The 16,634-nt window shown below is 51.7% G+C and overlaps 1 protein-coding gene and 1 long non-coding RNA gene across 2 annotated transcripts; both read left to right on the top strand.

Moving 5' to 3' along the window:
- Positions 1–2,590: 2,590 nt before the first annotated feature.
- LOC135536913 (glucokinase regulatory protein-like) lies at positions 2,591–9,130 on the top strand (the record flags this gene model as incomplete). The annotated part of the gene is made up of 5 exons (XM_064963130.1): positions 2,591–2,657; positions 3,155–3,208; positions 3,313–3,407; positions 3,634–3,736; positions 9,005–9,130. Coding segments are annotated over 5 exons (445 nt in total), but the record flags the coding sequence as incomplete, so codon positions are not given.
- A 2,366-nt stretch (positions 9,131–11,496) lies between these two features.
- On the top strand, positions 11,497–15,049 carry LOC135536912 (uncharacterized). Its single transcript, XR_010455092.1, has 4 exons — positions 11,497–11,873; positions 11,977–12,074; positions 12,785–12,861; positions 14,964–15,049. It is a non-coding gene; the product is annotated as an uncharacterized LOC135536912 (long non-coding RNA).
- The last annotated feature ends 1,585 nt before the right edge of the window (positions 15,050–16,634 follow it).

Genomic DNA, 16,634 nt, shown 5'->3' with positions numbered 1-16,634 from the left:
ACATTTACATTACATTTACGTCATTTAGCAGACGCTCTTATCCAGAGCGACTTACAAATTGGTGAATTCACCTTCTGACATCCAGTGGAACAGCCACTTTACAATAGTGCATCTAAATCATTAAGGGGGGTGAGAAGGATTACTTATCCTATCCTAGGTATTCCTTGAAGAGGTGGGGTTTCAGGTGTCTCCGGAAGGTGGTGATTGACTCCGCTGTCCTGGCGTCGTGAGGGAGTTTGTTCCACCATTGGGGGGCCAGAGCAGCTAACAGTTTTGACTGGGCTGAGCGGGAACTGTACTTCCTCAATGGTAGGGAGGCGAGCAGGCCAGAGGTGGATGAACGCAGTGCCCTTGCTTGGGTGTAGGGCCTGATCAGAGCCTGGAGGTACTGCGGTGCCGTTCCCCTCACAGCTCCGTAGGCAAGCACCATGGTCTTGTAGCGGATGCGAGCTTCAACTGGAAGCCAGTGGAGAGAGCGGAGGAGCTGGGGTGACGTGAGAGAACTTGGGAAGGTTGAACACCAGACGGGCTGCGGCGTTCTGGATGAGTTGTAGGGGTTTAATGGCACGGGCAGGGAGCCCAGCCAACAGCGAGTTGCAGTAATCCAGACGGGAGATGACAAGTGCCTGGATTAGACCTGCGCCGCCTCCTGTGTGAGGCAGGGTCGTACTCTGCGGATGTTGTAGAGCATGAACCTACAGGAACGGGCCACCGCCATGATGTTGGTTGAGAACGACAGGGTGTTGTCCAGGATCACGCCAAGGTTCTTAGCGCTCTGGGAGGAGGACACAATGGAGTTGTCAACCGTGATGGCGAGATCATGGAACGGGCAGTCCTTCCCCGGGAGGAAGAGCAGCTCCGTCTTGCCGAGGTTCAGCTTGAGGTGGTGATCCGTCATCCACACTGATATGTCTGCCAGACATGCAGAGATGCGATTCGCCACCTGGTCATCAGAAGGGGGAAAGGAGAAGATTAATTGTGTGTCGCCTGCATAGCAATGATAGGAGAGACCATGTGAGGTTATGACAGAGCCAAGTGACTTGGTGTATAGCGAGAATAGGAGAGGGCCTAGAACAGAGCCCTGGGGGACACCAGTGGTGAGAGAGCGTGGCGAGGAGACAGATTCTCGCCACGCCACCTGGTAGGAGCGACCTGTCAGGTAGGACGCAATCCAAGCGTGGGCCGCGCCGGAGATGCCCAACTCGGAGAGGGTGGAGAGGAGGATCTGATGGTTCACAGTATCGAAGGCAGCCGATAGGTCTAGAAGGATGAGAGCAGAGGAGAGAGAGATTAGCTTTAGCAGTGCGGAGCGCCTCCGTGATACAGAGAAGAGCAGTCTCAGTTGAATGACTAGTCTTGAAACCTGACTGATTTGGATCAAGAAGGTCATTCTGAGAGAGATAGCGGGAGAGCTGGCCAAGGACGGCACGTTCAAGAGTTTTGGAGAGAAAAGAAAGAAGGGATACTGGTCTGTAGTTGTTGACATCGGAGGGATCGAGTGTAGGTTTTTTCAGAAGGTGCAACTCTCGCTCCCTTGAAAGACGGAAGGGAATGAGCTGAAGAAACAGGGATGAGTTGATGAGCGAGGTGAGGTAAGGGAGAAGGTCTTGGAAATGGTCTGGAGAAGAGAGGAGGGGATAGGGTCAAGCGGGCAGGTTGCTGGGCGGCCGGCCGTCACAAGAAGCGAGATTTCATCTGGAGAGAGAGGGGGAGAAAGAGGTCAGAGCACAGGGTAGGGCAGTGTGAGAGAACCAGCGGTGTCGTTTGACTTAGCAAACGAGGATCGGGATGTCGTCGACCTTCTTTTCAAAATGGTTGACGAAGTCATCTGCAGAGAGGGAGGAGGGGGGGGAGGGGGAGGAGGATTCAGGAGGGAGGAGAAGGTGGCAAAGAGCTTCCTAGGGTTAGAGGCAGATGCTTGAATTTAGAGTGGTAGAAAGTGGGCTTTAGCAGCAGAGACAGAGAGGAAAATGAGAGGAGGGAGGAAAGGATGCCAGGTCCGCAGTGAGGTGAGTTTTCCTCCATTTCCGCTCGGCTGCCCGGAGCTTCTATTTATCATCATTAGTCATTTAGGTCAACATTGGATCATTCAGAGATCCTCACTGAACTTCTGGAGAGAGTTTGCTGCAGTGAAAGTAAAGGGGCTGAATAATTTTGCACGCCCAATTTTTCAGTTTTTGATTTGTTAAAAAGTTTGAAATATCCAATAAATGTCGCTCCACTTCATGATTGTGTCCCACTTGTTGTTGATTCTTCACAAAAAATACAGTTTTATATCTTTATGTTTGAAGCCTGAAATGTGGCAAAAGGTCGCAAAGTTCAAAGGGGCCGAATACTTTCACAAGGCACTGTATGTGTTTAATGTTCTGTGTTTAATGTTGAGTTTAATGCTGTGTTTAATGTTGTATATTTAATGTTATATTTAATGTTGTGTGTTTAATGTTGTGTATTTAATGTTATATTTAATGTTGTGTGTTTAATGTTGAGTGTTTAATGTTGTGTATTTAATGTTATATTTAATGTTCTGTGTTTAATGTTGTGTTTAATTGATGTGTTTAATGTCGTGTTTGTTCTCTCTGTGTTTCTGTAGAGCCCTGCTCACATCCCAGGAGGCATCAGAGGATGACCCCGAACTAGGCATGCTCACACTGGAGAAGGTCAGGGGTCAGGGATGGCGGAGGGGTGTGGTCTAAAATGGGGATAATGTTTAAATTCACGCAAATTAAATTAATTTCATATCTAGGTTTCTCCCCCCCCCATTTCTCTCTCTCTCTGCACCGGCTCCACCCCCATCTCTCTCTCTCTCTCTCTGCTCCGGCTCCACCCCCATCTCTCTCTCTCTCTCTCTCTGTCTCCGGCTCCACCCCCATCTCTCTCTCTCTCTCTCTGCTCCGGCTCCACCCCCATCTTCTCTCTCTCTCTGCTCCGGCTCCACCCCCATCTCTCTCTCTCTCTCTGCTCCGGCTCCACCCCCATCTCTCTCTCTCTGCTCCGGCCCACCCCCATCTCTCTCTCTCTCTGCTCCGGCTCCACCCCCATCTCTCTCTCTCTCTCTCTGCTCTCGGCCCACCCCCATCTCTCTCTCTCTCTGCCCGGCTCCACCCCCATCTCTCTCTCTCTTGCTCCGGCTCCACCCCCATCTCTCTCTGCTCAGCTATGTGAAGGAAAGAGGCGTGTCCTGTTCATCGGCATTTCCTGTGGCCTGTCAGTAAGTTACTCTGCCAACTGTCCAATCAAGAGATCCAGTCACCAACGGTTGTCCAATCAACTGCTTCATTGTGTCACTCTTGTGTGTGTGAGTGTGCCCTCTAGGCTCCATTTGTAGCAGGACAGCTGGACTTTTGTCTGAAACACCCTGACATCTACACTCCTGTACTGGTGGGATTCAACCCCGTCACACAGGCCAGGTCAGGGCGTCTTTGCTTTGTGTGCCCACATACATGTATGTGTGTTTGAGAAGGGAGGAGCATATGTGGCAATACTGATTTTATACTCAGATTTTATGCGTTTGTGTGTGTGTGTGTGTGTGTGTGTGTGTGTGTGTGTGTGTGTGTGTGTGTGTGTGTGTGTGTGTGTGTGTGTGTGTGTGTGTGTGTGTGTGCGTGCGCGTGCGTGCATGTGTGTTTTTATTAGGGAGGAGACCATGCCAGGCTACAGTCTGACTTTCAGGGAAGTGGTCCAGAGGATGGAGGAGCAGAGAGGTCAAAGGGCATTCATCATCAACCCAGCAGTTGGGGTAACACGTGTTGCCAGGACCAGTAGCTGACTTTGACAGTTGGCACTGTGGCTCGCTACTTTGTAACATTTGGCCTACGGGAGAAGGTCATAGACAGCTAGATACTGATCCTACAACTACAAAACTCCTTATCTAGATTTTAAGACTTCCTCAGGACTGAAACGTCAATATTAGCTACAGATGTATTGTTGTTGGTCAAATTCTCCAATGAGATGACAGCATACTCACTGGTACCGACGACACATTCAACATATATACTTTTGAGATGGTTTCATGCAGGAAAAGGTTACAAGGTATGAATGCAGAAAAAACGTCAGGCAGACGTTGGTTCAAGCTTGGAATGAAGTTTGATGATTGTTAGGTGGTTGTAGAATGAGAGCAGCTTGGTAGACTTTGTCAGAGATGATGTCGCAGGATTGAGAGGAAGACTCTGGACGACTGAAGGATCTTGATGGTTCCGGATGGTTGAAGGACCTTGATGGTTCCGGATGGTTGAAGGATCTTGATGGTTCCGGATGGTTGAAGGATCTTGATGGTTCCGGATGGTTGAAGGATCTTGATGGTTCCGGATGGTTGAAGAAACTTGATGGTTCCGGATGGTTGAAGGACCTTGATGGTTCCGGATGGTTGAAGGATCTTGATGGTTCCGGATGGTTGAAGGATCTTGATGGTTCCGGATGGTTGAAGGACCTTGATGGTTCCGGATGGTTGAAGGACCTTGATGGTTCCGGATGGTTGAAGGATCTTGATGGTTCCGGATGGTTGAAGGACCTTGATGGTTCCGGATGGTTGAAGGACCTTGATGGTTCCGGATGGTTGAAGGATCTTGATGGTTCCGGATGGTTGAAGAATCTTGATGGTTCCGGATGGTTGAAGGATCTTGATGGTTCCGGATGGTTGAAGGATCTTGATGGTTCCGGATGGTTGAAGGATCTTGATGGTTCCGGATGGTTGAAGGACCTTGATGGTTCCGGATGGTTGAAGGATCTTGATGGTTCCGGAGGAATGTTGCTTGCTCATTGCAGATCGGAGGGGGGACATGAAGAGTATTGGAGTATTGGAGTGGGAGTCCTGGTGGTATCTGCTTCTTGGAACAGAGTTAATCCTCCTTAAGGACCCTGGAAAAACAGGGAGAAGGGCAGATGAGAAGGGAGGAGACAGGGGTGGTGGAGGGAAGAGACAGGTTGTGGAAGGAGGAAACAGGGGTGGTGGAGGCAGGGGACAGGGGTGATGGAGGGAGGAGACAGGTGTGGTGGAGGGAGGAGACATGGGTGATGGAGGGGAGGAGACAGGGGTGGTGGAGGGAGGAGACAGGGGTGGTGGAGGCAGGAAACGGGTGGTGGAGGGAGGAAACAGGGGTGGTGGAGGGAGGAGACAGGGGTGGTGGAGGGAGGAGACAGGTGTGGTGGAGGGAGGAGACAGGTGTGGTGGAGGGAGGAGACAGGTGTGGTGGAGGGAGGAGACAGGGGTGGTGGAGGGAGTAGACAGGTGTGGTGGAGGGAGGAGACAGGTGTGGTGGAGGGAGGAGACAGGTGTGGAAGGAGGAAACAGGGGTGGTGGAGGCAGGGGACAGGGGTGATGGAGGGAGGAGACAGGGGTGGTGGGTGAGGAGACAGGGGTGGTGGAGGGAGGAGACAGGGGTGGTGGAGGGAGGAGACAGGTGTGGTGGAGGGAGGAGACATGGGTGGTGGAGGGAGGAGACAGGGGTGGTGGAAGGAGGAGACAGGTGTGGTGGAGGGAGGAGACATGGGTGATGGAGGGAGGAGACAGGGGTGGTGGAGGGAGGAGACAGGGGGTGGTGGAGGCAGGAATGGGTGGTGGAGGGAGGGAGACAGGGGTGGTGGAGGGAGGAGACAGGGGTGGTGGAGGGAGGAGACAGGGGGTGGTGGAGGGAGGAGACAGGTGTGGTGGAGGGGAGGAGACAGGTGTGGTGGAGGGAGGAGACAGGGTGGTGGAGGGAGTGAGACAGGGGTGGTGGGAGGGAGGAGACGGGTGGTGGAGGGAGGAGACAGGGTGGTGGAGGGAGGAGACAGGTGTGGTGGAGGGAGGGAGACAGGGGTGGTGGAGGGAGGGGAGACAGGGGTGGAAGGGAGGAGGAGACAGGGGGTGGTGGAGGGAGGAGACAGGGTGGTGGAGGGAGGAGACAGGGGTGATGGAGGGAGGAGACAGGGGTGGTGGAGGGAGGAGACAGGGGGTGGTGGAGGGAGGGGAGTAGGGTGTGGTGGAGGGAGGAGACAGGTGTGGTGGAGGGAGGAGAGGTGTGGTGGAGGGAGGAGACAGGGTGGTGGAGGGAGGAGACAGGGGTGGTGGAGGGAGTAGACAGGTGTGGTGGAGGGAGGAGACAGGTGTGGTGGAGGGAGGAGACATGGGTGATGGAGGGAGGAGACAGGGGTGGTGGAGGGAGGAGACAGGGGTGGTGGAGGCAGGAAACGGGTGGTGGAGGGAGGGAACAGGGGTGGTGGAGGGAGGAGACAGGGGGTGGTGGAGGGAGGAGACAGGTGTGGTGGAGGGAGGAGACAGGTGTGGTGGAGGAGGAGACAGGTGTGGTGGAGGGAGGAGACAGGGTGGTGGAGGGAGTAGACAGGTGTGGTGGAGGGAGGAGACAGGTGTGGTGGAGGGAGGAGACAGGTGTGGAAGGAGGAAACAGGGGTGGTGGAGGCAGGGGACAGGGGTATGGAGGGAGGAGACAGGGGTGGTGGGTGAGGAGACAGGGTGGTGGAGGGAGGAGACAGGGGTGGTGGAGGGAGGAGACAGGTGTGGTGGAGGGAGGAGACATGGGTGGTGGAGGGAGGAGACAGGGGTGGTGGAGGGAGGAGACAGGTGTGGTGGAGGGAGGAGACATGGGTGATGGAGGGAGGAGACAGGGGTGGTGGAGGGAGGAGACAGGGGTGGTGGAGGCAGGAAACGGGTGGTGGAGGGAGGAGACAGGGGTGGTGGAGGGAGGAGACAGGGGTGGTGGAGGGAGGAGACAGGGGTGGTGGAGGGAGGAGACAGGTGTGGTGGAGGGGAGGAGACAGGTGTGGTGGAGGGAGGAGACAGGGGTGGTGGAGGGAGGAGACAGGGGTGGTGGAGGGAGGAGACAGGGGTGGTGGAGGGAGGAGACAGGGGTGGTGGAGGGAGGAGACAGGTGTGGTGGAGGGAGGAGACAGGTGTGGTGGAGGGAGGAGACAGGGGTGGTGGAGGGAGGAGACAGGGGTGGTGGAGGGAGTAGACAGGTGTGGTGGAGGGAGGAGACAGGTGTGGTGGAGGGAGGAGACATGGGTGATGGAGGGAGGAGACAGGGGTGGTGGAGGGAGGAGACAGGGGTGGTGGAGGCAGGAAACGGGTGGTGGAGGGAGGAAACAGGGGTGGTGGAGGGAGGAGACAGGGGTGGTGGAGGGAGGAGACAGGTGTGGTGGAGGGAGGAGACAGGTGTGGTGGAGGGAGGAGACAGGTGTGGTGGAGGGAGGAGACAGGGGTGGTGGAGGGAGTAGACAGGTGTGGTGGAGGGAGGAGACAGGTGTGGTGGAGGGAGGAGACAGGTGTGGAAGGAGGAAACAGGGGTGGTGGAGGCAGGGGACAGGGGTGATGGAGGGAGGAGACAGGGGTGGTGGGTGAGGAGACAGGGGTGGTGGAGGGAGGAGACAGGGGTGGTGGAGGGAGGAGACAGGTGTGGTGGAGGGAGGAGACATGGGTGGTGGAGGGAGGAGACAGGGGTGGTGGAGGGAGGAGACAGGTGTGGTGGAGGGAGGAGACATGGGTGATGGAGGGAGGAGACAGGGGTGGTGGAGGGAGGAGACAGGGGTGGTGGAGGCAGGAAACGGGTGGTGGAGGGAGGAGACAGGGGTGGTGGAGGGAGGAGACAGGGGTGGTGGAGGGAGGGAGACAGGGGTGGTGGAGGGGAGGAGACAGGTGTGGTGGAGGGAGGAGACAGGTGTGGTGGAGGGAGGAGACAGGGGTGGTGGAGGGAGGAGACAGGGGTGGTGGAGGGAGGAGACAGGGGTGGTGGAGGGAGGAGACAGGGGTGGTGGAGGGAGGAGACAGGTGGAGTGGAGGGAGGAGACAGGGGTGGTGGAGGGAGGAGACAGGGGTGGTGGAGGGAGGGAGACAGGGGTGGTGGAGGGAGGAGACAGGTGTGGTGGAGGGAGGAGACAGGTGTGGTGGAGGGAGGAGACAGGGGTGGTGGAGGGAGGAGACAGGTGTGGTGGAGGGAGGAGACAGGTGGTGGTGGAGGGGAGGAGACAGGGGTGGTGGAGGGAGGAGACAGGGGTGGTGGAGGGAGGAGACAGGGGTGGTGGAGGGAGGAGACAGGTGTGGTGGAGGGAGGAGACAGGTGTGGTGGAGGGGAGGAGACAGGGGTGGTGGAGGGAGGAGACAGGGGTGGTGGAGGGAGGAGACAGGGGTGGTGGAGGGAGGAGACAGGGGTGGTGAAGGGAGGAGACAGGGGTGATGGAGGGGAGGAGACAGGGGTGGTGGAGGGAGGAGACAGGGGTGGTGGAGGGAGGAGACAGGTGTGGTGGAGGGAGGAGACAGGTGTGGTGGAGGGAGGAGACAGGGGTGGTGGAGGGAGGAGACAGGTGTGGTGGAGGGAGGAGACAGGTGTGGTGGAGGGAGGAGACAGGGGTGGTGGAGGGAGGGAGACAGTGGTGGTGGAGGGAGGAGACAGGGGTGGTGGAGGGAGGAGACAGGTGTGGTGGAGGGAAGAGACAGGGGTGGTGGAGGGAGGAGACAGGGGTGGTGGAGGGAGGAGACAGGGGTGGTGGAGGGAGGAGACAGGGGGGGTGGAGGGAGGAGACAGGGGTGGTGGAGGGAGGAGACAGGGGTGATGGAGGGAGGAGACAGGGGTGGTGGAGGGAGGAGACAGGGGTGGTGGAGGGAGGAGACAGGGGTGGTGGAGGGAGGAGACAGGTGTGGTGGAGGGAGGAGACAGGTGTGGTGGAGGGAGGAGACAGGTGTGGTGGAGGGAGGAGACAGGGGTGGTGGAGGGAGGAGATAACAGGAACTGCATAGTGTGAGTATACAGTGTATTTACAGCCATTGATTGGCGAGGAGAAGAGTAGTTGATGATGAACAGGAAGGGAGGAGATTGAAATGTTTTCAGGTGTGTTCTTTCCTGCAGAACATTAGTTATGTGACACGTAACACCATTTGTAGCCAGACTACTTGAATCCCATGAATGTTTACGAGTCATCAGACAAATCAGCGCAGACGACCATCCTGCTTTCTGAACGAAAGACAACGGACGTCTGACCTCTTAACCCCTAACCTCTTAACCTCTGTGTGTTGTAGCCAGAGGCCATCAGTGGTTCCTCCAGAATGAAGGGGGGCAGTGCCACCAAGATCCTACTGGAGACCATCCTGGCAGCCGCACACACAGCTGCCTTCGCCAACACACACGCCACACGCAGGTTTTAGTCACTCACACACAGACACACATCCTCACACCTGCAAACACACACACACACACACATCCCTCACACCTGCAAACACACACACATCCCTCACACCTGCAAACACACACACACACACACATCACCTGCAAACACACACACACACACATCCCTCACACCTGCAAACACACACACACACACATCCCTCACACCTGCAAACACAAACACACACACATCCCTCACACCTGCAAACACACCTGACACACACACATCCCTCACACCTGCAAACACACACACACACATCCCCACACCTGCAACACACACACACACATCCCTCACACCTGCAAACACACACACACACATCCCTCACACCTGCAAACACACACACACACACATCCCTCACACCTGCAAACACACACACACACATCCCTCACACCTGCAAACACACACACACACACATCCCTCACACCTGCAAACACACACACACACACATCCCTCACACCTGCAACACACACACACACACACATCCCTCACACCTGCAAACACACACACACACACATCCTCACACCTGCAAACACACACACACACACATCCCTCACACCTGCACAACACACACACACACACACATCCCTCACACCTGCAAACACACACACACACACATCCCTCACACCTGCAACACACACACACACACACATCCCTCACACCTGCAAACACACACACACACACACATCCCTCACACCTGCCACACCACACACACACACACACACACATCCCTCACACCTGCAAACACACACACACACACACATCCCTCACACCTGCACCACACACCCACACACACACACATCCCTCACACCTGCAAACACACACACACACACATCTCCCTCACACCTGCAAACACACACACACACACGCATCCTCACACCTGCACACACACACACACACACATCCCTCACACCTGCAAACACACACACACACACATCCCTCACACCTGCAAACACACACACACACACACACATCCTCACACCTGCAAACACACACACACACACGCATCCCTCACACCTGCAAACCACACACACACACACATCCCTCACACCTGCAAACACACACACACACACACATCCCTCACACCTGCAACCACACACACACACACATCCCTCACACCTGCAACACACCACACACACACACATCCCTCACACCTGCAAACACACACACACACATCCCTCACACCTGCAAACTCACACACACACACATCCCTCACACCTGCAAACACACACACACACACACATCGCCTCACACCTGCAAACACACACACACACGCATCCCTCACACCTGCAACACACACACACACACATCCCTCACACCTGCAAACACACACACACACACACATCCCTCACACCTGCAACACACACACACACACATCCCTCACACCTGCAAACACACACACACACACACATCCCTCACACCTGCAAACACACACACACACATCCCTCACACCTGCAAACTCCACACACACACACATCCCTCACACCTGCAAACACACACACACACACACATCCCTCACACCTGCAAACACACAAACGTGCACGTTAAGTATATTGAAAACACAGAAATACATCCATAAACTGTGTTTCAGCCGTGTGTGTATCTGTTTGTATCTGTGTGTGTATCTGTGTGTGTTTATCTGTGTGTCTGTCTGTGTGTCTGTCTGTGTGTGTATCTGCGTGTGTATCTGTGTGTGTGTTATCTGTGTGTCTGTCTGTGTGTGTATCTGTATCTGTGTATCTCTGTGTGTATCTGTCTGTGTATCTGTGTGTGTATCTGTGTGTGTATCTGTGTGTGTATCTGTGTGTGTTTGTCTGTCTGGTTGTGTATGTTTGTGTGTGTATGTGTGTGTGTGTTTCTATCTGTGTATACTGTATCTGTGTGTCTGTCTGTGTGTGTATCTGTATCTGTGTATCTGTGTGTGTATCTGTCTGTGTATCTGTGTGTGTATCTGTGTGTGTTTGTCTGTCTGTGTATCTGTATGTGTATCTGTGTGTGTATCTGTGTGTGTATCTGTGTGTCTGTCTGTGTGTCTGTCTGTGTGTGTATCTGTATCTGTGTATCTGTGTGTGTATCTGTGTGTGTTTGTCTGTCTGTGTATCTGTATGTGTATCTGTGTGTGTATCTGCGTGTGTATCTGTGTGTGTATCTGTGTGTCTGTCTGTGTGTCTGTCTGTGTGTGTATCTGTATCTGTGTATCTCTGTGTGTATCTGTCTGTGTATCTGTGTGTGTATCTGTGTGTGTTTGTCTGTCTGTGTATCTGTATGTGTATCTGTGTGTGTATCTGTGTGTGTATCTGTGTGTGTTTGTCTGTCTGGTTGTGTATGTTTGTGTGTGTATGTGTGTGTGTGTTTCTATCTGTGTATACTGTATGTGTGTGTTTCTGTGTGTATCTGTGTGTGTTTGTCTGTCTGTGTTTGTCTGTCTGTGTATCTGTGTTTGTATATGTGCATATCTGTGTGTGTATCTGTGTGTATCTGTGTGTTTGTCTGTCTGTGTTTGTCTGTCTGTGTATCTGTGTTTGTATATGTGCATATCTGTGTGTGTATCTGTGTGTATCTGAGTGTGTATCTGAGTGTATATCTGTGTGTGTTTGTCTGTGTATCTGTGTGTTTGTGTTCTACAGAGCTCTCCTGGACATGATGAGAGGATATGAGAGAGTCTATAGTGTCACCTACAGTCACAGTGACCAGATAGCAACACTGCTAAAGACCGCAGGACTCAGGTACGACAACTTCAGACAGACATCAGACCAACAACTGTGGTTAAAAACACCAATATGTTTGTGTGTGTGTGTGTGTGTGTGTGTGTGTGTGTGTGTGTTTCAGCTTGCAGTGTGGTGGACGTGTGTGTTACCTGTCCTGGGGGTCTCTCGGGTTAGTGGGACTTATCGATGCCAGCGAGTGTATCCCGACATTCGGAGCAGGTGAGTGTGTTTGAGGACAGGGTATCCCGACATTCGGAGCAGGTGAGTGTGTTTGAGGACAGGGTATCCCGACATTCGGAGCAGGTGAGTGTGTTTGAGGACAGGGTATCCCGACATTCAGAGCAGGTGACTGTTTTTGAGGACAGGGTATCCCGACATTCAGAGCAGGTGAGTGTGTTTGAGGACAGGGTATCCCGACATTCGGAACAGGTGAGTGTGTTTGAGGACAGGGTATCCCGACATTCAGAGCAGGTGACTGTTTTTGAGGACAGGGTATCCCGACATTCAGAGCAGGTGAGTGTGTTTGAGGACAGGGTATCCCGACATTCGGAACAGGTGAGTGTGTTTGAGGACAGGGTATCCCGACATTCGGAGCAGGTGAGTGTGTTTGAGGACAGGGTATCCCGACATTCGGAGCAGGTGAGTGTGTTTGAGGACAGGGTATCCCGACATTCGGAGCAGGTGAGTGTGTTTGAGGACAGGGTATCCCGACATTCAGAGCAGGTGAGTGTGTTTGAGGACAGGGTATCCCGACATTCAGAGCAGGTGAGTGTATTTGAGGACAGGGAGAGGAGATAGTGGACTCATACAGGGACACGATACAGACCAAACCATAGACAGTACATTGGATGTGTGTTAGTGATTGTGAAGTAAATACCCAATTACTGAGTGTGTGTGTGTGTGTGTGTGTGTGTGTGTGTGTGTGTCAGACTATGAGGACATCCGAGGCTTCATCAGTGGAGGATACCAGGACATGGACAACATAGAGGGAGACCTCACATCACTGGTACAGTACTACTATTTATGACATCACTGGTACAGAACTACTGTTAGTGGCATCACTGGTACAGAACTACTGTTAGTGGCATCACTGGTACAGAACTACTGTTAGTGGCATCACTGGTATAGAGCTACTGTTGGTGACATCACTGGTACAGAACTACTGTTAGTGACATCACTGGTACAGAACTACTGTTGGTGACATCACTGTTACAGAACTACTGTTGGTGATATCACTGTTACAGAACTACTGTTGGTGACATCACTGGTACAGAACTACTGTTGGTGACATCACTGATACGGTACTACTGTTGGTGACATCACTGGTACAGAACTACTGTTGGTGACATCACTGGTACGGTACTACTGTTGGTGACATCACTGGTGCAGAACTACTGTTGGTGATATCACTGGTACGGTACTACTGTTGGTGACATCACTGTTACAGAACTACTGTTGGTGATATCACTGTTACAGAACTACTGTTGGTGACATCACTGGTACAGAACTACTGTTGGTGATATCACTGGTACGGTACTACTGTTGGTGACATCACTGTTACAGAACTACTGTTGGTGATATCACTGTTACAGAACTACTGTTGGTGATATCACTGGTACAGAACTACTGTTGGTGACATCACCGTTACAGAACTACTGTTGGTGATATCACTGTTACAGAACTTACTGTTGGTGATATCACTGGTACGGCAATTACTGTTGGTGACATCACTGGTACAGAACTACTGTTGGTGACATCACTGGTACAGAACTACTGTTGGTGATATCACTGAGTGCGGTACTACTGTTGGTGACATCACTGGTACAGAACTACTGTTGGTGACATCACTGGTATAGAGCTACTGTTGGTGACATCACTGGTACAGAACTACTATTAGTGACATCACTGGTACAGAACTACTGCTGGTGACATCACTGTTGGCAGAACTACTGTTGGTGATATCACTGTTACAGAACTACTGTTGGTGACATCACTGGTACAGAACTACTGTTGGTGACATCACTGGTACAGAACTACTGTTAGTGGCATCACTGGTATAGAACTACTGTTGGTGACATCACTGGTACAGAACTACTGTTGGTGATATCACTGGTACAGAACTACTGTTGGTGATATCACTGGTACAGAACTACTGTTGGTGACATCACTGGTACAGAACTACTGTTGGTGACATCACTGGTACAGAACTACTGTTGGTGATATCACTGGTACAGAACTACTGTTGGTGATATCACTGGTACAGAACTACTGTTGGTGACATCACTGGTACAGAACTACTGTTGGTGACATCACTGGTATAGAACTACTGTTGGTGACATCACTGGTACAGAACTACTGTTGGTGACATCACTGGTGCAGAACTACTATTTATGACATCACTGGTACAGAACTACTGTTGGTGACATTACTGGTGCAGAACTACTGTTGGTGACATCACTGGTACAGAACTACTGTTGGTGACATCACTGGTGCAGAACTACTGTTGGTGACATCACTGGTACAGAACTACTGTTGGTGACATCACTGGTGCAGAACTACTGTTGGTGACATCACTGGTACAGAACTACTGTTGGTGACATTACTGGTACAGAACTACTGTTGATGACATCACTGGTGCAGAACTACTATCTATGACATCACTGGTACAGAACTACTGTTAGTGGCATCACTGGTATAGAGCTACTGTTGGTGACATCACTGGTACAGAACTACTGTTGGTGACATCACTGGTACAGTACTACTGTTGGTGACATCACTGGTACAGTACTACTGTTGGTGACATCACTGGTACAGTACTACTGTTGGTGACATCACTGGTACAGTATTACTGTTGATGATCTGGCCTGATGCCCTTTCCAGTTTACAGAAGAAATAGTCCCGTTTATCATCAGGCAGAAATGACTGCCAAGCCAAATGTCAGCTGAAGGGAGACCATGAGTCATGGGCAATATATTTTACAGAGAGAGAGAGAGAGAGAGAGAGATGACACACTTGTTTTATTACCATATTTTCTAACAGTGTGTTTGTGTTTGTGCATGTGCGTGTGCGCGTGTGCGTGTGCGTGTGTGTGTGTGTGTGTGTTTCCAGGGATCCCAGTTCTGTATCGCCCATGAGGACTTTGTGAGTCTGGTTCTGCCTACTTTGAGTGACAAAGACACCGTCCTACTGCTATACACATGTCATGGTGAGCCCACTGAGCTAAAGCCGGGCACTAACACATGTCCTTGGGTCTCAGACAAGGTTACTGTAACGGCGTTCTTCGTTTGTCGAAAGAGAGTCGGACCAAAATGCAGCGTGTTGGTTACTCATGTTTTTTAAAGAATGAATCGCGGTACATGAAATAACTGGTATAAATAAATAACAACAAAACAGAACGTGAAACCTAATTACAGGCTATCTGGTGAAACTACACAGAGACAGGAACAATCACCCACGGAATACACAGTGAAACCCAGGCTACCTAAATACGGTTCCCTATCAGAGACAACAAGAATCACCTGACTCTGATTGAGAACAGCCTCAGGCAGCCAAACCTAAACTAAACACACCCCTAATCAACCACAATCCCAATGCCTACAAAAACCCAATACGACAACACAATAACATAAACCCATATCACACCCTGGCCTGACCAACTAATTAACTAAAACACAAAATACTAAGACCAAGGCGTAACAGTTACTAAAAATTGTTGAGCATAAACAATGTCTACAGTGTTTGGCCGGATTCAATGCGATCGCTTTTAAAAGGAAAGGATGGATATTCCACAAATCTAACGTGGATATATAATCAATCTAAAACTGTACCTATGGCAGTGTAGTTTAGTAGGATGGAGGCTCTATGGATCTGCAACTGCTGCAGTGTAGTTTTAGTAGGATGGAGGCTGTATAGATCTGTAAATGCTGCAGTGTAGTTTAGTAGGATGGAGGCTGTATGGATCTGTACCTGCTGCAGTGTAGTTTAGTAGGATGGAGGCTGTATGGATCTGTAACTACTACAGTGTAGTTTAGTAGGATGGAGGCTGTATGGATCTGTACCTGTGGCAGTGTAGTTTTGGTAGGATGGAGGCTGTATGGATCTGTAACTACTACAGTGTAGTTTAGTAGGATGGAGGCTGTATGGATCTGTACCTGCTGCAGTGTAGTTTAGTAGGATGGAGGCTGTATGGATCTGTAACTACTACAGTGTAGTTTAGTAGGATGGAGGCTGTATGGATCTGTACCTGCTGCAGTGTAGTTTAGTAGGATGGAGGCTGTATGGATCTGTAACTACTACAGTGTAGTTTAGTAGGATGGAGGCTGCATGGATCTGTACCTGCTGCAGTGTAGTTTAGTAGGATGGAGGCTGTGTGGATCTGTGCCTGCTGCAGTGTAGTTTAGTAGGATGGAGGCTGTATGGATCTGTACCTGCTGCAGTGTAGTTTAGTAGGATGGAGGCTGTATGGATCTGTACCTGCTGCAGTGTAGTTTAGTAGGATGGAGGCTGTATGGATCTGTACCTGCTGCAGTGTAGTTTAGTAGGATGGAGGCTGTATGGATCTGTACCTGTGGCGGTGTAGTTTAGTAGGATGGAGGCTGTATGGATCTGTAACTACTACAGTGTAGTTTAGTAGGATGGAGGCTCTATGGATCTGCAACTGCTACACTGTAGTTTAGTAGGATGGAGGCTGTATGGATCTGTACCTGCTGCAGTGTAGTTTAGTAGGATGGAGGCTGTATGGATCTGTAACTACTACAGTGTAGTTTAGTAGGATGGAGG

The sequence above is a fragment of the Oncorhynchus masou genome, unplaced genomic scaffold (genome assembly GCF_036934945.1).
Source record: "Oncorhynchus masou masou isolate Uvic2021 unplaced genomic scaffold, UVic_Omas_1.1 unplaced_scaffold_6836, whole genome shotgun sequence".
Lineage (NCBI taxonomy): Eukaryota > Metazoa > Chordata > Actinopteri > Salmoniformes > Salmonidae > Oncorhynchus > Oncorhynchus masou.
This window is presented reverse-complemented; position numbering and strand designations above follow the sequence as displayed.